This window comes from Drosophila virilis, chromosome 3 (genome assembly GCF_030788295.1).
Source record: "Drosophila virilis strain 15010-1051.87 chromosome 3, Dvir_AGI_RSII-ME, whole genome shotgun sequence".
NCBI lineage: Eukaryota > Metazoa > Arthropoda > Insecta > Diptera > Drosophilidae > Drosophila > Drosophila virilis.
The window spans coordinates 11,247,501-11,266,944 of record NC_091545.1 but is presented as its reverse complement, the minus strand read 5'-3'; the positions used below and the strand labels follow the sequence as shown (position 1 = coordinate 11,266,944).

The 19,444-nt window shown below is 46.2% G+C and overlaps 1 protein-coding gene and 2 long non-coding RNA genes across 3 annotated transcripts in view; all 3 read right to left on the bottom strand.

The window, feature by feature from the left end:
* Positions 1-10,318: 10,318 nt before the first annotated feature.
* On the bottom strand, positions 10,319-11,458 carry LOC138911122 (uncharacterized). The gene is made up of 2 exons (XR_011416457.1): positions 11,007-11,458; positions 10,319-10,926 (listed from the first exon to the last, which is right to left on the bottom strand). It is a non-coding gene; the product is annotated as an uncharacterized lncRNA (long non-coding RNA).
* Positions 11,459-12,420: 962 nt separating this feature from the next.
* LOC138911130 (uncharacterized) lies at positions 12,421-13,323 on the bottom strand. Its single transcript, XR_011416473.1, has 3 exons — positions 13,222-13,323; positions 13,016-13,156; positions 12,421-12,921 (listed from the first exon to the last, which is right to left on the bottom strand). It is a non-coding gene; the product is annotated as an uncharacterized lncRNA (long non-coding RNA).
* Positions 13,324-18,006: 4,683 nt separating this feature from the next.
* Positions 18,007-19,444, bottom strand: part of eyg (eyegone) — a 4,375-nt gene continuing 2,937 nt past the window's right edge. Inside the window, exons 4-5 of the mRNA XM_032434683.2 lie at positions 19,098-19,444; positions 18,007-19,015 (exon numbers count right to left, since the gene is read on the bottom strand). The exon at positions 19,098-19,444 is cut by the window's right edge and continues 225 nt beyond it. Coding sequence (XP_032290574.1) covers positions 18,260-19,015; positions 19,098-19,444 — 1,103 coding nt within the window. The 3' untranslated portion in view covers positions 18,007-18,259. The remainder of the gene's footprint in view (positions 19,016-19,097) is intronic.

The following is a 19,444-nucleotide window of genomic DNA, read 5'->3' as shown; positions in this document are numbered from 1 at the left end:
TTTTCCGCTGGTTATCGTCCTTTTTGTTTTAATCGGCAGCCGAGCTCCTTCTATGCACACACTCTGTCGCTTACCCCTTGCATAAGTTTTGATGAATTGATGATGGGGTCTGGATCTGGCCGAGAGAGAGAGAGAGTGGAGAGGGGGTGTGTTAGCATGTGGAAAACGCTTTGGGAACCCTTTGTTCGGCGTTTTTCTTAATTTGGAATTTATTTAAATCCACAGTAGTGGCCAGTTGCAAGGGCTGCTCCTGTTCCAGTCACTCACTCACTTGGCCAGGATGAGAACAGGGTTCGTCGCCTCCGTTGTGGCAGGTGCAGCCGCGGCTCGACGCTAATGCATAAATAAAGCGTTCGCAGCTCTTTTTTTTTTTTCTCCATTCTCTGTTTTGCCCGGTGTCCAGCGTTGTCGCTCATCGAAATTTTAAAAGGCGTTTAGCTTGTTACCTTTTAATAATACCATTTAATTTTCCCCGCTCACTTTTGCCTTTGCTGCGTAGGCGCGCAACCATCAATCAGCCCGTGGTCGGCGATAGCGCCACGTTGTACACACAGAACACACATTTTAAACAGCAATTCATATTTCATTTCTCGTTTTTATTTTGTATTTTTGTGGATCACGTCCTCTTCATTTTTTATCCCCGCACTAGACCATAGACAGTTGCAGATACCATCACTTCAGGATGCGCAGTCTCTCAGTCTCGGTCAGCCTTCTGTTTTCGGCACTTTCTCAATTATCGCGCGTAACACTTTCATTTTATTTTATGCCCTAACTAAAAACGTATATTCCCTGGGAAGTATTCTCGGTGTACAGCTGCATTCTGACAAACATGCTCTATTATAGCTAATTCCAAGACTTCAACTTTTAAAATTCAATAGATTTCCTTGAAAATTGCCTCATTATTCGCCGTGCAAAAATAATATGGCTAAACAGGTGCACCTGGTAGAGTTTTTCTCTAATTTAATAGAACTAGACGCCGCCGACCCCATTATATATACATATGTATCTATATAATCTATATATATTCTTGATTACCATTGAGACGAGTTGATATAGACATATGTCTGTCTTTCTCTTCTATACAAACTAAACGCTCGTTTAGGAACAAAGTACATAATTAAGTCTTTGTATGAACCTCATTTTTAGTTCTGTCAGTTATTTTGACTTATTAGCTTTATAAAGCTTCCTATGCATGTGCAGCATATTAATATGATCTTATATCAACCCGGAACTTTTATATCATGCAAAATGAAAAGTTGTCTATTTTTTTAAGATATCGGCAATCTGCAGGCCAGAACAAAGGATCACATACACTAATTAGATCAAGTTGCTTTTCGATGGGAAAAAATCGATAACTATCGATTTCGGCAAAACTACAAAGCAACTTCAATTCTATTATATTTCTGTTCTCAATTTGGCATCGAGATTAAATACATTTAAACTTAGTAAATTTCGTAAAATGTTCTTCATATTCGAAACTTATTCATTCCTTGATTGCAATTTCTTTATATTTAGCTAGAGTATATAACGATGCAATTAGAAACTCTTTTTTTTTTATGGATTACCAGCAGTCGAAAATGTTTTCATTTCTGGTAAATATCCCATTATCTGTGAATTATGTTGCGGAATGAGTAATTGCCTGCAGCTCGGAGCTTGGAGTGTCCACTTAGGGTGGACCCGTCGCGACAAAGCCAAATGGGCAAAACATGGCTGACGCATTCTAATGGCCGGCTATCAGCACGCGCACCCGCATCCCCGAAATGAGGGTGTGTGGGCGCGCAGCGGCTACTGTTACTGGCCAGTCAGACAGAGTCCAGTCCGTCCGGCGGGGGGTGTGTGTGTGTGTTGTGCCTGCTGGCGCTGGCGTGACGTGGCCGCTCGACCAGCTGGCCGCCACATTTATTTGTAAATTATGGCACACACACAGAGCGGGCGGGGGGGGGGGGGTTGGGCGGTCAGATACTTCCGCTGGCATTACAGTCCAGTCAATGCGGGCCATTTCAATGCGAATTCGCAGTGAAAGGCGCCGTGTGAGCATCAAGTCTACTGAAAATTGAAACATGAAGTGCACAGAGTTGAAGGCGCAGGCGAGGTTCACGAGGAATCGGCATCTGCAGCCAGATCGCAGGGCCAGCAGGAAACCAAAGTCGCAAATTGCTGGGTAGCGCGCGCGGAAAACCAACTGGCGATAAGCGGCCAAAAGACAGAGCCCGACAATTGGCCGACAATCGACCGAATCGGGAGCCTGACGGACTGACGGCCTGGTCGGCGTGGTCCGGGCCGGGCCAGTGGAAGCGAGTATTGCGGAGCTGTCTGTGTGTTTATGAAGTTGTGGATTTTTCGCCGGTTTCATTTTCAGGCTGACTGCAATTACAAGCCGTAAATTTGTCAAGGCGCGATAAATGTGCAACAGCGCTCGGCTAGTGGAGGACAGGGGGGCGCGGCAGCTTGCGTAGTGGCAGCCTAATGCATGTAATCTGCCACTCAACACCCTGTCAGATGGTCCAAGACGTGCGCCTTGTTAGGGTTAAGCAATTTAGCACACTGTGGCCAGAGGTTACACACACACACACACACACACATGGAGTACTCCGAATTGCGCTGGAGGTCGAACATGGCCAAAAGCTCAATGTGGCAACGGGCATGTTTGGCCACAACACTCAACATAACCATAATCAGCAACAAACTAGCTGGGAGCGCGGCTCAAGGAGCAACAGGATTGGACTTGGAGCTTGGGACTCGGGTCGGTATTGGAATTGTGCGCGCCTGGCGATGCCAATTCATGCTCACATTTTGGGCTGGTTAATTAAATACGGATTTCATTTTAATGGTCGATAAAACTTGATGAGATACTTTAATGGCCGCATCTGCAGCACAGACTTGGCTCACTCGGAGCCCGAGGCGAAGGCGGAGGCGGAGGCGGAGGCGTTCGCTCTCGCTGGAGTGCTAAATCACCGTTAAAGCGATAAGATTAAGTTGGCCAATACCCGCCGCAACTTTGGCAACATCCACAACAGCAACGGCGAGCATAATCTGCTTTTTACGAGCCAATTGGCAACCCAATCTCTGCCTCGGGACACGGCCATTTCCCCTCCCCTGCGCTCCTCGCCAGCTAATACATTGTTGCCGAGGCGCACAAAATTAATTGCTGATGAATGTCAATTTCGCAGACACGGATGCGTCGCGGCCTATTGACGTACCGCCCCCCTCTCCGCTGTCTGCTGCGCCTGGAACCCAGCGGTCAGACCCAACGGCAACTGGAGCGTCGGTTCAAAGTCACTGGCAAAAACGTTGTAAGCCTATTGGCAGCGACTGCGACCGCATTTGCGCTGCCCCGCAACCCCGCTCACCATTCTAACCCATCGGCGACCGCTTTCGCTAGCGGCTTACAAGTCGCCCCTCTGGCCGCTCGGGCAGCCATTACCGCTCGCCATGCGTGGCATAAAATTAAAATGTTGCACTAAAACGCCCCGCCGCCCAGTGCGCCGCTGCGGCCCCAGAGCGCGGAGAGGCGCGCTCATTAAAAACGCCATAAATGCAATAAAACGTAGAGCAAACATCGATTAAACAATATTTATGGGGCTTCACTTGCACATTGTTCGTTGGCTCTGCGCCGAGCACGTCCGTGAATCCACGCCCGACCCAACCACGACCGCCCCATCCCGGACCCTCAGCCCCTCTCATTCGGTCTGTTGCTTTGTTCGTCTTTGCTTTCTGCTGCCATTTCTGTTGACCTCTTTGCTTTTAAACAAACAGTCGCTAAATGTCTAGAGCTATACCAATTTGATTACATATGTTCTATTGAGCATTGTTTGGAGATTATGAAAATCAGATAGAAAGGCGGGAAGAGATCCAGGACGTCAGAGATTCAAATATGCTTACTAGAAGTCATGAGAAGAGCATAGTAAGGTTATATGAGGAGAAAGAGGGCAGGTAAACGAGAGTATCTCTCTCTCTCGCCAAAGGTATCTTACTATTATTTAATCAGTCTCAAATATTTATCTTAAGCAAGACTAAAATCTCGGAAATGGCCTTTTACAGGAAATTAGGAAAAATTTTAATAAGCCAAGTTAAAGCGTGAGTAAGAGTTGAAATTAAGGGATAAGCAAGACAATCTGATGAAATAGAGAGAAGAAGTAAGGTAAGACATTTATAAAAATAGAACCAGCATATTATATACCTAAAGGGAAACATATTAAATAAAATCAGACTATAAATCCTTCGCATAGCAAGGCCGTATTTCTGTTCTCTGGGAACCGAAAAGGAGCAAATGATCTGCCCATGGCATACGAGTGGATGCATACAAAATGTGCTATCATTAGCTAGCATGCCAAATTAGAATTAATTCCTTGCAATTACGGACAATTTTCAATAATTGCAGAGGCTCTATTCGTTTATGCCTATATTCCGTGCAATTTATTGGGTCGTCCTGATAGCTTATGTAAATAATTGAAAATTCAATAAATATTATCGCATCGCTTGGGCGAACATTTCAATTTGGTTCGGTTGGCAGCCAGAGATGCGGCAATTTGGCAGACTTTGCGGTTTAAGATGTTAGCCAAATGGCAGCTGCTTGGCCCGGCTCCGGTTCCGGCAACTCCGAATGACGGCCAAGTGTTGAGACAATAGCAGAGCGCGGCGCTCAATGAATAACAATTACAGCTATTAATCTTGGCCAAAACTGGCGTTTTGGCTGGGGTTGTCTTGTGGTTAGCTCTTTTGCTCTCTCTCCCTGTTCTGTGCTCTGCTCCTGCTACGCTTTTTAGCCCGGCAATTTGCAGCCCATTTATTTATTTGTTAAGTGGCCGTAAAAACGGCAACAGCAACAGAAACGGCACTTGGTTGCGTCTCTGTCACCTTTTTTTTTTTCATATATGAAAATATACATTTTGAAATTTATACACATATTGTATAAGTAATAATTGTGCGGAAAACGGAAACAATGGAGGTTGTGTAATGCGTCTGGGGGGAGGGACCGCTGTGGCCGACACTGGCCATCTGGCGTTGGACAAGCCAACTCAAGCAGCCAGCCTGTGGCTGTGGCTCTGCGCTTGGAAAGGAGTGAAAATTGCACGTAATTACCTACACACACACACGAACACACATGCTCATAGAAGCACATGCGCCATTGGTAAATGGTAAATGTGGTCATTATATGCCGCATACGCGACCGCCTGGCGAACACGATTACGAGCAAACGCCTTCGTGTCCAGGTGAGCTGCACCCAATGCCTAGTCCGCGTCCCAGCCTGTCCCACATTCGCCATTCTAACTGCAGTTAAGTGTGTGTGTGTGTGTGTGGAGTATAATAGCCGGCACAGGAAGTACTCGCGATGGCGATCAGCGCACTTACGAGTGCGACTACAGCTTACGGCCATAAGTAGCCATAGCCATAGCCATAGCCAAAGTGCAATTGCCACTGCGACTGCCACTGCCACAGCGACTGTTACTGCCACTGCAGTAGCCGCCGCAATCATCCTGGTTGCGGGTCGCTGCAAGTGTAATCATGCGCCAGTTATTTATTGTGGAGCTCTGGCCAAACGCTATGCAGGATTGAGGCAATCAGCGACGACCATGTGATGGCATCGTGTGGCGTTGAGTGCAACTGGGAGTAGAGGTCAGTGCAGAGCAGAAGCCCAGCTAATTATGATTAAATATATGCCAGTGAAGCGCAACCACTTTTTGGGCCACGTTGTGGCTCTCTTCCGAGAGGTGTTGCTGGCCGAAAGGGTTGACAGACTTTTGACCGAGTTCCAAGCTGGCGCAGAGCTAAAGGTAAAAGCCGCCCCCTACAAACGCAGACCGAGCGTATAATTGAGGCGAAACCCAAATAGAAATTCGAAATGGAAATGGGAATGGAAATGAAAACTTACCCCAGCTACAGGCTAACCGCAGAGTATGAGACGAATTTTCGTTTGTCGTTTTGGTTGGCTACATTTTTGAGCCCTGCCGCCGACTTTACCACAATTTAAATTTAATGATTATTTGCATTTGGAATTCAATAATTTGCATTTTCAAAAATCAGACCAGTGCTGGCTTTTTCGACTGAACCGAACCAAAGAGAACACAAGAAGTACATATTTTTTGGGCGAAGGCGAATAACACAAATTATAGAGTAGAATAGTTACTTACAATTGTAGATGTGGCCACAAATTGTGGGTTATTAGGCTCGGGGGATACACTCAAGTGGCTTTGCCATTGGCCTTCGTGAAATATTCTCGTCGTGCCGTTGTCCCGTCTCAAGTGCAACTGATATTTACACAAGTCTTAAATATTGATGGCGACTACTTGGACATAATTATATGTAAATAGTAGGACTCGACTCGACTCGACTGCGACTTATGTGAGTCACTGGTCCCATATGGAACCGTGGCGAGCGGATAAATGTTTTCCCATGGATATCATTATTACGCCGAAGTCGAACGTGAATCTCATAGATTTCGACATCAAGCTCGTCGATCCGCTCAAATGAGCAAATGGTCTCAAATGAGACGCTTCTAAGTAAAACTCAATGTCGGGACGCAATGGAGCCCAACCGCTGCCCAGCCTCATCCCAACATGATTCGCATAACAAAACGAAAAAAAAGGTAACTCAGATTTGATTTTGTTTTCGGTTTCATTGGATTCAGTTAATCCAATTAGGCTAGGCTGCGTATTTTGGGGAGCTTCTGGGGCATTCTGGAGAGTTATGGGAAAGCTTTTGTCGTTACTTGAGCCGATTGCGATCTCGAATCGTGTGTTGCCACAAGGCTGCTGCTTATCAGCTGCAAGTTGTCGCAACCGCTGCACATATTTAATAAGCGTCAGTCTAAACATGAGCACTCATCATTCAGGTACGAGCTGGTCATTCATCAGATGAAGACATCACAAAACGTCAACAGGGGTCAGCTGGGTCAGCTGTCGTTGCCTGTGCGACTGCCTCGCTTAACTGGTTAACAATAACAACTGGCAGTCCATTTGAGGTATTGCAGCGCAGTACGCATTTAATTGAATTAAATTCCAATTCCTGTTCCACGCTCTGTATACCCACTCGCGAGTACCGATTCCCGACTGTTGAGAACATTCGCCTGCCTATCGCTTTGATCAGTCAATCCAATTATTTGCAAAATTTTGTCACATAAATAACTAGGCGAGCTCGCGAGCACCACCACTGGCCACTGGCCATGGTTACTGGCGGCGCCCCTAGAGCCAGCAGTTGCGTTTCCTTTCATGTTTTCACCTGTCGGCCGGGCGATGTCTTGCTCGTCTTCCTGGTGGCCGCCGCAGCGGACGTGGCGTTGGCGTGCCGATTACCCCAATAGCTCTGCGCTCTGCTTCTGCTCAATGAGTTGTTGCTGTTGTTCTTGTTGTTATTGTGGTTGTTGTCGCCCGCTGCGCAGGCCTGGGTCGAATCCGACTGCTGGCCACGACAAGGGTGACGAAAGCAACGAGACCTGCGTGCCACCGCGCACAGCATTCAGAAAGTCCGTAGACATTTTATGTTTTATGCTAAGGTGTTAATTGAATTCGTTTTGCATAAGTGGAAGCAGCCGCAGTAGCAGCAGGAACAGGAGCAGGAGCGGTAGCAGGAGGACCACCTGCACACAAGAGCGGCAACAGCAACAGCAACGGCAACCCTTTTGCTTAGCCAGCATTGTGTGTTAATTGTTGCAACAATAATAACAACGGGGCCAAAACAAAGCCAACGACCAATTGTCAACATGACAGCAACAGACAACAGTTAGCAGCGATCGTTGTTGCTCTGGTTATACCCTGGATCAGTTGAACATGGATGGAAGGGTGTAACAATTGTGCACAAATGCATGCAACAAAGAAGCACAGCTGCAGAATGTGCGCACATATACACAGAAGGGAAGCTAAAGTGCTTGTAGGGGCAGCTTAACCCAGGGTATCTGCTAGTCGGGCACTCCCGTCAAGAGCACTCTTCTTGCTGCTGTTGCCTGCTGTTGTTGCCGCTGCCGTTGCTGATGTTGCCGCTGTTTATTGTTTGTACGGCGTGATCTTTATCGGCGCATAGTATTTGCATATTCCACTGTCAGAGGAGGCGCAGGGGCAGCAGGGGTGGTGGCATTGTGTGCCGCTGTCGTTGTCGTCTTTATTATGTCATTGCATCATCAGCGCCTCTTTATCGCCATCCGTCATGCACATTGTGTAGAAATTAGCACATAACCCAAATGTGTAAAATACACGCGTGTAAATTAATTGCCAGCAATTAGTGTGGAGTACCTGCATCAGGAGCAACCGGAGCAGACGGAGGGGTGCCTCAGCAAACTAGCTAGCTGGCTGCAATCTGTGTTTGGCGACTAATAAAGTCTGTTGCGAGATTCGCGACTCCGAAAGTCACATCAGCAGATCTCACACAGGTGTCAGCCAGCCGGACAGCTGCGAGTGTGCAGCGGTGCTGACAGCAGAATGCCCTTTAATGTCGCATTCGCGAGTGGCAACTGGGAGACTGGGAGACTGGGCGACTGGCCGATTGTCGAGGCGGTGCAACAAGCGATCCATGCAAATGTCGGTGTCGGCGATTGTCACAGCGCAGCAAATAAAACATAAAACGGGCCGTCTCAGCTATAAATCATGGAGGATTGCTTCGCCTGCTGGTGTTCGTACTTGGGTACTCGATGCATGGGCCTGACGTTTCCAGCCTCGCTTAGTGTCGAATCTGGATCGGATTCCGCTGAAACTGAAACTGCCGCCATATGGCTGGTCTCCGTCTTCGTCGTCGTCGCATAAATTAACAATCTAATTACCACGTCGAACCGCGTCGATCCGATCCGCTCCGATCCGATCAGATCCGACCCCGCCAAATCTGACCGGAAAATCACGAAGCGCAACCGACACTGAGCACGAGCATTCACCATTTGTATGCAAATTACTTTGTCTCCGGCGTTGCCGACGTCGCGGCGCAATCATAATCGACGTCATAATATCGTTACGGGCCCGTCGTTATCACCTGGCTAGCTAGAGCCTGGACAGAGCCAAAGCTATCGGCTGCATTTAATAAATTTGCATATAAATTGCAGCAACTGCGCTGCCTCAGCTCGAGTCTCAGCCTCTGCTGTTCCATTTAAATCGATGCCCACCGTAAGCAATTTTTGAATTTATGTAAGCATTTCGTTCGCAGATTTAATTGACACGATGCCGATGCTAAAACTCTGCCCGGCCCTGCATCCGTCCGTGTTCAGTAATCCAATTAGCCCACTCGACGTTGCGTACAAGAAAAAGCACTTGTCGCTGGCCACTCCGGGCTGCAGCCCAGCCCAGCTCAGCTCAGCCGAGCTCGGCTCAGTTCCGAACGCAGTCCCATTTCCTAATGAAGATGTTTTCGGCTTGGTATTATTTGCCCTGGGGCGTCGCGCTCAATATGGACGTCACTCATGGTCAAGTGAGCAATAAAAAATATATAAATTACGACAGAGCATAAATAAAAGCTGCACTTGCTTATATAGTACATATAAATATGTAATTTTTGGAATGCATATGGAATGGGAATGAGAATGGGAATGGGTGGGGACTCTGCTCGATTGCGGCTATTTTCAAATTCAATTTAATTCACTTTGTTCGATGAGCATTATCTGGCGATAGCAGATAAATTGGGATTACTTCACGCTCTTAATGGGAATCTCAGAGCCTCAAACTGAATCTGAAGCTGAGCCCAAGCCTGCGGCCACAACAACAAGACAGACGAGGGGACAGTGCCTAAAGTAGCCAAGCATTGACACGGCTACAGGTGACGGTGATGGGGATGGAGATGGAGATGGAGATGGTGTTGTTGATGGTGACTCTGCCAGCCTGTGGCCGACGAATGAGTGGTCAAAAAGGTGAGCACAAACGACATCGCATGCGCACAATCAGTACAGCAGCCGCATCTAAAAGAGTGAGAGTGATGGAACATGAGGGAGCGAATGTGGCAAGGTGTCGAGAAAGGCAGCAACAAGACTCCAGAGGAGTTCAGGCTGCGGCTCTGGCCTCGGCTGTGGCTGTGGCTGTGGCTGAGCTGTGACTGTGACTGTGTTGATGCCCGTTTGCCCAAAGAGATATCACAATAAATTAGGAAACGAAATCTTTACTAAATAAAGACATAAATTACACACCGAATCGCACTATGCGTACGGGGCCCGATGCCCGATGCCCGTTTGCCCCGACTTCAAATAAAAAGCAGCCAACTATGTCTCTGTTGAATGAACAGAAAAAAATAAAATACAAAATAAAAAATAAAACGTTGGCGCACAAAACCCAACAACGGCGAGCCACAATGGCGACAACAGGAACGACATGACAGCAAAGTGGAGGAAGGCTTATAAAAAGCGAGAGAAATACAAATAATCAAACCAAATGTATTTTATAGGGTGATAAGAATCAATGAAGCCACTGAAATCCTATAGAGACATATTGTATGCATTATGAGCCATCGCATCACCCAGGCCCAGGCTCTGGCCAACCGACCGATATATATGTTCACATTTAAATGGAGATTTAGCCAACGGCAGCACAAACTCCACTCGAACCGATCCCCAGAGCTCCAAGTCTTCGTCTGGCTGCCGCTTATCAGTGGGATTGGTTGGGTTTTGGGTTCCGTGTCGCTGGTGTTGCCGGCTCAATTAGTGGGCGAAGAAGGCGCATGAATACGTTAACGCTAACGCTAACGTTAACGTTAATGTCAATGCTAATGTTAAGGTTGGCTTTGTCGACTTCATTTATGCGTGATTTGCTGCAACATGATCGGCTGCATCTAAACTCGAACTGGCTTTTGTTTTGGTTTGATTTGACCGCTGCGGCTGCGACTGCGGCAGCGGCAGCCCCAACAACGGTCTTCTGTGATTTTGGGACAGGCAATAAATCTTGTGTTCAAGCAACCTAAAAATGCCATTTAACATTCCTCTGCTTGTTTTTGTAGTAGTAGTCGCCCCCAAAGACTGTCACCAACCTAGGCAAGCGGAGAACAATAGATAGATAGTTAAAGACCATTTCTCGGCGCAGGCGCGGGAATGCATTTTAATTACGCACAGCGACATAGCTTTAGGTTAATTGCGCCGCACTGTGAAGAGGCCCCCCTTCCCTAGCCCATTTAACCCATTAGAATGCCGAGGTTTATGCGCGAACTAAGTGGTCTGAAGTGGAGTAGCAACAGTTGCCGCCTCGGCTCTTTGATTGGACATTGTCTGCGTCTGTCCGAATCCCGCTAATAACTCATGTGTGCTGCTTTGTTAGTCGGCTTAGACAGTCTCCAGTTAGCCTGCACAATGCTGCAAAATCAATGCGAAATAAACCGATTTATAATAGTCCCCAAATCAATTCATAATAATTGATCATAATTCGGTAGCCGTCCGCTAATTGGACGCTTTACAATACAACAGAACTGAGCACGGGCTGGGCCAAAACAAAAACAAATTTAACAAAATATTAGCACAAATTTATCAAATGCAAATCGAAATGTCGAAAAATTCCAGAATTCTAAATATGAGTATGCCAAAGATGATGCTATAAGATGCTTAACTCATGAGCTTTTATCTGTGAACCAAGCTTAACTATAGACTTTCAGAGACACACAATGGGATATGGATTTGACCCGAAAAATCAAGAAATGCTGATTCGGATTACCTAGTATAAGTGGGCTGTGAATCTTATTGCGAAAACTAGGGATAATCATAAGTTCGGACTACTTAAGTCAGATCTATGCAAACTCTTCAAAAGGAACCCAAAAAACTAGAAAGCAGCTTTTAGAAGTTATATAGGATAGTTATAGATAATATCACTTAAAACACATAATCAAGCTTACCTTAAAAGAAAGAAACCCAAGCTGTAACTTTAATAATAATGTTAATAATAGAATATATTATAATTTTTTCTGGGGACATACTAGACTAAACTAAATGCTGCTGCTCATAAACATGTGATTGTTATTGTGTTGCTGCTGCTATTCTTAATTAAGGCCACGGGAATCTACAAGTTGCCTTTGGCTTTCGGGCACTATCAACACCTCATTACTCTTTTGATCACACTCCTCGTTAATGAAGATGTCAGGCGGCAGCTGCTTCTGCTGCTGCTGCTGCTGCTGCTGCCGCAGCTGATGTCGCGGCGCAGTGAAACACAAGACGAACACAAAACAAAACCAATTTGAATTGAAAATCCAAAATCAATGCTTAGCATTCCATTTTTGTGGTGGCTGCTTGTAGCTTCCAAAGCGACAGAGATTAAATATAACTCTTCTTTTGGTCGACCGCTTGAACTTTTCTCTGGCCAGCCAGACCCTGCCGGCACTTTGATGCCCTATCCTAGGCAGGGAGCTGGCCATGCACTGCCGGGCGTTCGGCTGTGCTGAGATGCCCGATGCGTGCAGCGCACGGCACTTGGAAACCTGTATCTGCATAAAGTTATAAACAAAGAAAACAAATTTGTCTTATCGCCCGATTCCTAATGAGATGACAACGAGACAAAATCACTCGGTCGCAACGCGTTGAAAGCGCGAGCTCATTTAAGGAGCGGACAAATACAAATGCACACAATTTAATCACTTTGCTCATTAACAGCACCTGAGCTCGGCTCGACCTGAGCGGGAGCTGCAAGAGTATTTATCAGCATTTATCGGTAGAATTCCTATTGTTCATGCTTATAACTTTTCAAACTACCCACGCCTTAAATTCTAAAGCTGCATAGCGCCCAAAGTAATGTAAAAAATATGTAGATAAACCAAACTTATATGTTAAATTTTTCAAACATTCGACTTCACTAACTTAGTCTAAACAAAAGCGAATTTCTAATTAGAAGAGATTTCTTAAATTTCATTTTTTATGAGCTTAGCATTTTTTATAAAAAGGAGGTAATCCGTGTACTTACCTGAAAATTCCCATATAGATGCACAATTAGTTTACAATTAGTTTACCTTTCATTAGTAGAGCGTTCCTTCAAATCAACAAATCACCTGAAAAAAATAAACAAAGGTAGGTTAGAGCGGATTAGACTAAAAGCAGCACATCGGGAAATGAATCTGGTTAAATTCTCATACAAATACATACCCATATCCACACATATACAGGACATATACATAGTTCCCACTGCTGATCCGTATTCGCCTCCTGCAGCTGCTACACTACATTTTTAACATGTGAGCCTTGATTTTTTTTTTATTTCCAAGGCAGCGGGAAGTAAACGTCAGCCTAAGTGATGTATAAAAAAACATACATACATGCACACTTACACACATACATGCATACGTACATACCCAAATCCACTCATATACAGGACATTTAAACATGTCCTCCTCATGCTGGTACGCCTTCGCTTCCCGCTCCGCTCCTCAGCTCCACCGTTTTAGCATGCGAGCCGAACCTACATTTATGGGATCGCATAGAAAGGCAACATTTAGTAAGACGTTATTTTAAATTTGGAGAGTAGCGAAAAGTAATCTTAGCCTGCGTATAATAAAAGAAAATTTACGTGCATGTATGCATGACTGCATAAATAATTACATAAATATGTTACATGCACTTATATTAGCCTTAAAAAATTCAAATCTAAATACATGTGTACATACCCATATCCACATAATTCATCCGGCACCAGATCGCCCTCCTTCTTACTAATCCTCCTCATACTGCTCCTCTAACTAATCGTTGAACATGCGAGACTTACTTAAGTTCCTAAGATTTGCATGGAAGGAAAACATTTCGCAGAGTACAGCACCGTTTAAAATAAACTTTTTTAATTTGCAGCGTGGCGAACCTCCTTCTTCTCCAGCTGCTGCTGGTCTGCCTCCTCCTGCTGGGCCGCCTCCTCCTGCTGGGCCGCCTCCTCCTGCTGGGCCGCCTCCTCCTGCTGGGTCGCCTCCTCCTGCTGGGTCGCCTCCTCCTGTTGGGTCGCCTCCTCCTGTTGGGTCGCCTCCTCCTGCTGGGTCGCTTCCTCCTGCTGGGTCGCCTCCTCCTGCTGGGTCTCCTCCTCCTGCTGGGTCACCTCCTCCTTTAAGTCGAGAAAGCACGCGAGCCTTACTTATGCATCGCATGCATATATGCATATACATCCATACATACGCACACATACACACACATACACACACATACACACACACACACACACACACACACACACACACACATACACACACACACACACACACACACACACACATACATACGTACAGACAGACATACATACATACATACATACATACATACATACATACATACATACATACATACATACATACATACATACATACATACATACATACATACATACATACATACATACATACATACATACATACATACATACATACATACATACATACATACTACATACCTACATACCTACATACCTACATACCTACATACATACATACCTACATACCTACATACCTACATACCTACATACCTACATACCTACATACCTACATACCTACATACCTACCTTGGTCCTCCTCCTGTCCCCCGGCTCAACAGCTTCAAGAGTTGAAGCCCGCCTGCGACTAATTCATAGGTGAAGCCTGCAAGCTTACTTAAAATTTTGAGAATCGAGGAGGAGGGCAGCATTAATAAATACGTTTTCTTATTTAAATTTGCTTCGCCATAAGACATATTGGGCTACCATTGGTGTAGAAGCCAACTTACACGCATACATACATACACACATACATACATATATACACACACACACACACGCACTCTCACACACACACACATACATACATAAATACATACGTAATAACATACACCGATTGTAATTGTTTTTGCCGATTTTGGAAAAACTTACATGGATCCGGAATTTTCGCGCATCAAGGGGAAATTGCCAAACAATTTTCCTGCATATTTTGTACCCTGAATTTTCAAATTTTAAATAAGCGGGTGTAGTTTTCCCAAAGCTTTTCAACTATTTTAAACAATAAAGAACTTTAAAAGAATAATGAAACCCAGGTTTCGTTTAAAATCAATTTGGCAAACCATTCTATGATCCTCGAGGGATTGGTAGGCGGCGAGCTGGTAAGGTGGTGAGGAGCTGGGGTGATTGTTGGCAGGCACCAAGGGCAGGCAGTTGGGTTGGCAACAATGTTGTTGTATTAGTTAACGTTACTAACTTTAGTTATTGCGCGTGTTGCGATTTCGCGCTTTTATGGTCCATTTAAGACTATGAGATGGAAATGTTGTGTCGGCTGTGCCAACAGATTTATCACCGGTCCCCCCCGTTGGCGGGTGGTGGCGGCGGTGAGGATCCGAGTTTCAAGCGCCAGGGAGGCAAAAGCAGCCAAGGCTGTGGGCTCGCCAGAGCCCGAGTAAAGTTCATCGATTTCAGCCAACCCAAGCGATAAAAACTGTGCGCACTGATCAACAGTGGAATTGCAAAAGATCTTTCAACAATGTTGCGAGCGCTGAGCAATTTTACTGTAAAACCCAAAAGAACAACACGCGGCAACAAACAGCACAAGCACATCCTAAATGTGGCCAAGTGTCCAGCTCCAGCTCCAGCTCCAGCTCCAGCTTCGGCCAGCTGCGGCGACGGCGATCGTAAAAATGTTTGACTGCGATTATATGGCGCTCATGAGAGCGCCACTTTGTCAGGGTCTGGGCCTCTGATGTTGATGGACTGGACTCGTTCGGCACAGGGGCGTGCTAGGCCTGGGCTGTGGCCAAAGGGGGTTGCCGCAAATCTTTATGTGAGGCCAGGCCCAGCAACAAATTGTATATCAACAAGCAGACAACAGATTGGCCTGGCCTGGTACACACACATGTGTCAGCATATATGTATAAAGCATAAATGCACGAACACACACACACACGCGCGCAAACACAGGTGTGCACATGTATTATTTAGGCATAATTTATGAAGCGAGAGGTGAAAATATTTTCAATAGATGGTGATTTAAATTTATTAAAGGAATGCTCACGACCAGCCCGAGCACTAAATTAGAATAAGCCAGAGTCGGAATCGGAATCGGACTCGAAGTCAGAGCGAGGGGCATGGGGGTGGCTCATAAAAACTCAAGCAAATTAAAACGGTGTGTGTGTGTGTGTGTGTGTTTGTGTGCGACTGGGCGCACGCTTGCACGGATCAGATTGAGCATCCAGTATTGGTACCATCATCCGATCCGATCCAATCCAATCCAATCCAATCCAATCCGAAGACGCATCATCAGTCGTTCGCATCTAAGCATCGACAGCGACAGCGACGAGGCAGAGCGCTCTTATCAGATTCGAAATACGTATAAATACGAGTGCACAACATGCTCAACGCGAGGCGACTCATTTAAATCTCGGCCAGAGCCAGATCGGGCTCAAAGAACTTAACCAAACCCAGTCGCAGGCAGCTTGTGATCCGAACGCGCCGCGTTCGCCTTTTGTTAACACCATAATTTACATTGATTTATGTGCTTAGTTGACTCTGCATTTTTAATCGGTTAGCTCGGGCAACGTCGCCGTCGCCATCCCAAGCTCAGCTCCAGGTGCCAGCCCTTGCCCCCGCACCGTGTCTATGTGGCCGGGCTGGGCAGTGTGTGTGCGCGGCTTCATTTGGTTATAATTAAAATGTCGATGTTATCAACCAGATTTGGACATATTGGCCATTACACTCGAAATTTAAGCGATTTCTATGCGCGTATTTTTCTGATATTGATTTTCGATTTCATTTACCATTTACCATCTACCATCTCTTTCCCCCTGCCATGTCCGCCCATGTTTGTTTCTTTCCAATTTGATTTCTGTTTATGTTTCTATTTCAGTTTCTGTCAGGCGGCACACAATGAATATTGATTAAATTAATATTTAATAACGTTTTAAGAAGCTTTTGAGTGTTAAATGCTTATTTATGCTCATTGGCTGTGCTTTCTGTAGCTGTCATATATAAATCCCCCCTTTCGTTGTCGCTCGTTATTTGACTTTGTTGGCAATTGTACGCCAGGAACAAATAAATTTAAATTAAAATAATGATTTTTTTCGTGAATTCTGACCAATTGTATAAACGTTTAAGTGTTTACCGAATGCATTGATGTGCTCCAATTAATTTATGTAATTGTAAGAGCTTGTTTTTTTTCTGAATGTAAGCCGAAATTCAAAGGCGATATTGCTTTTCCATATCATTATCTTACAATTCTTTCTAAATATATATATGTTACCTTGGCTTATATCTTAACTTACCTTAAAGGTAAACAACTGAAATATAGTAAAAACTGTTGCTGAAAGATTCCATTTATGGGGAAATTCCTTCGTTTTTCAAAGCTTTTACAAGCTGCTGAGGCAGATAATAAAGCGATAGCTATAAATAATTTACTTTTTTTAAATATTTTTTAATATTTTTAATAACATTAATTTATCATTTGAATCTCTCTCGAACTACGGAAACCATTTAAATGTAATTTGTTCAACAGTTTATTATTGCGTCTCTGCCTTCTTTGAGAGACAAAATATATAGTTACTTTGAGTTCAGTTAACGCTATATCGGAGTGTATCAATATCAGTTCAAAACGCAACCAAATACAAATGTACACGCAGTACATAGGTGCCTATATACAACTGTCTATATAGACATTGACAGTCACGCGGCACGGGCACACACACATACGTATCTTAATAAATATGTATATATATATGTGTATATATATATATACGTATGTATATGTGTAGTAGTTATCTGAGCATACATGGCTAAGCTTAAGCCTAGGCTAGGGCTAAGTTACAGATAAATATTGCATACGCTATAGCCTTAAATGGTGATGAGGTAAGCCGGGCACCTGCGAGGCGACCTACGGCCGGCAATGAATAAAAAATTATATATAAGTATATATATATATAAATAAAATAGTGTGCCATAAGAGAAAAAGTGAGTGAACAAAGTGGAGCAAGTGGTGCATCTAGTAGTACGTATTAGTTACAATTTGAGTTTAATTTTAGGCATGTCCACACACACACACACACACACACACGCACACAGACACACGCGCACAGGTAGCTGCCGCATGTTGCAATTACAGCTTGCCGCACAACTTAATACAGCTCGTAGCTGCAGCCCGATCCGCAGCCAAGTGGGTGAGCAGCATTTTAACTTTGGTTTTCGATTTGTTTTTATATATTTTTTTTTTTTTACTTTTTTTTTGTCGCCAGCGTCGCCCAGTCTCAAGTTACGGAGCACAACATGAATGTTACCGCCTCCGCCCTGCGCCGGCGTGGAGCCAAGGGGGGCGGGGACGGAGCGCGGGGCACTGTCGCTGTCAATCACAAGCGCGCACACAACTCAAGTTTTCAATTAGAATCTACCGACATGTCGCTAGCTGGCCCCTACCGGTCATGCTTTAGGAGCTGCAGCGTTGTGGGTGCATCGGAGGATGACAGGCGGCCCACCTTTGCCACTGGCGACTCAATTTCAGCATCGGAGTCGTCGTGCACATTGATTTCCTCATCGGAGTCCGACGACGAATTGTCCACGTTCACCGTGGCACTAGCTGCCGCATTCGCACACTCTCCACCGACATAGTGCATCCGCGAGCGCTGCTCCTCGGCCACGGTCAGGGAGGCGGCGACTGCATACTGACGCGCCAGGCCCAAGGCAAAGGCTGCCGCTGAGGGCGAGCCCACCAGACTGCGGAACGCGCTCCGCTCTCCGCCCATCGACAGACTGGACGTTGGGCTGCCACAGACGCCACCCGATGTGGGCGAATGTTGTTGCTGCTGCTGCTGCTGTTGCTGCTGCTGCTGATGGTAATGACTGAAGAGCTGCAGGGCTGCGGGATGCGTGGGCAAGTGATGGTGGTGACCGGGCGGGCCCGGCGGTAGCGCATGCAGCGGATGCATCATGACGGAGGGCGGCGACTGCGCCGCTCCCAGCGGTGAGTCCGCGCACAGTACCGACGGATGGGCGTGCGGGGTGGTCGGCGCGGATGCATTGCTGTGCGTGCTGGGCGTGGGGGAGCTGTTGGCCGGCCCGTCGTTCGACTGCTGCGAGTGTATGGGATTGGCGGGACTGGAGCGCTGCCGCTTGAGCAGATTCATTCGCTGATGGCGACGCCATTTCGCGCGTCGGTTCGAGAACCAAACCTGAAGAGCAGGAACCAAAGAGATACGCGTCCAGGGTTAGGCTTTGCCCCACAGCGGCAGCTGAAAAGTAAGTGGCACTTACCTGCACCCGCGCCTCGCTCAGGCTGGTGCGACTGGAGAGACGCTCCCGTGTGCTTACGCACGGATAGTGGCTCTTGTCGAACTCCTTCTCCAGCTCCTCCAGCTGCTCCGGACTGAAGGTGGTGCGATTGCGTCGAAACTTGGGCTCATCATCGTCATCCAGATAGTCCGAATCGATTTGCCGATTCTCATCCGCCGACTCCAAGGTTTCGTGGCTGCCCGAGCCAGGTGAGATGGCGCGATTCATGGGCGCACCGCCGCCAGCTGGACTGCCCAGCAGATTGGCGCTGCTCAAGCTCAGGCTGCCCGGCGTGGCACTGCCCGCACTGGGCGGCAGATTGGCCAGCG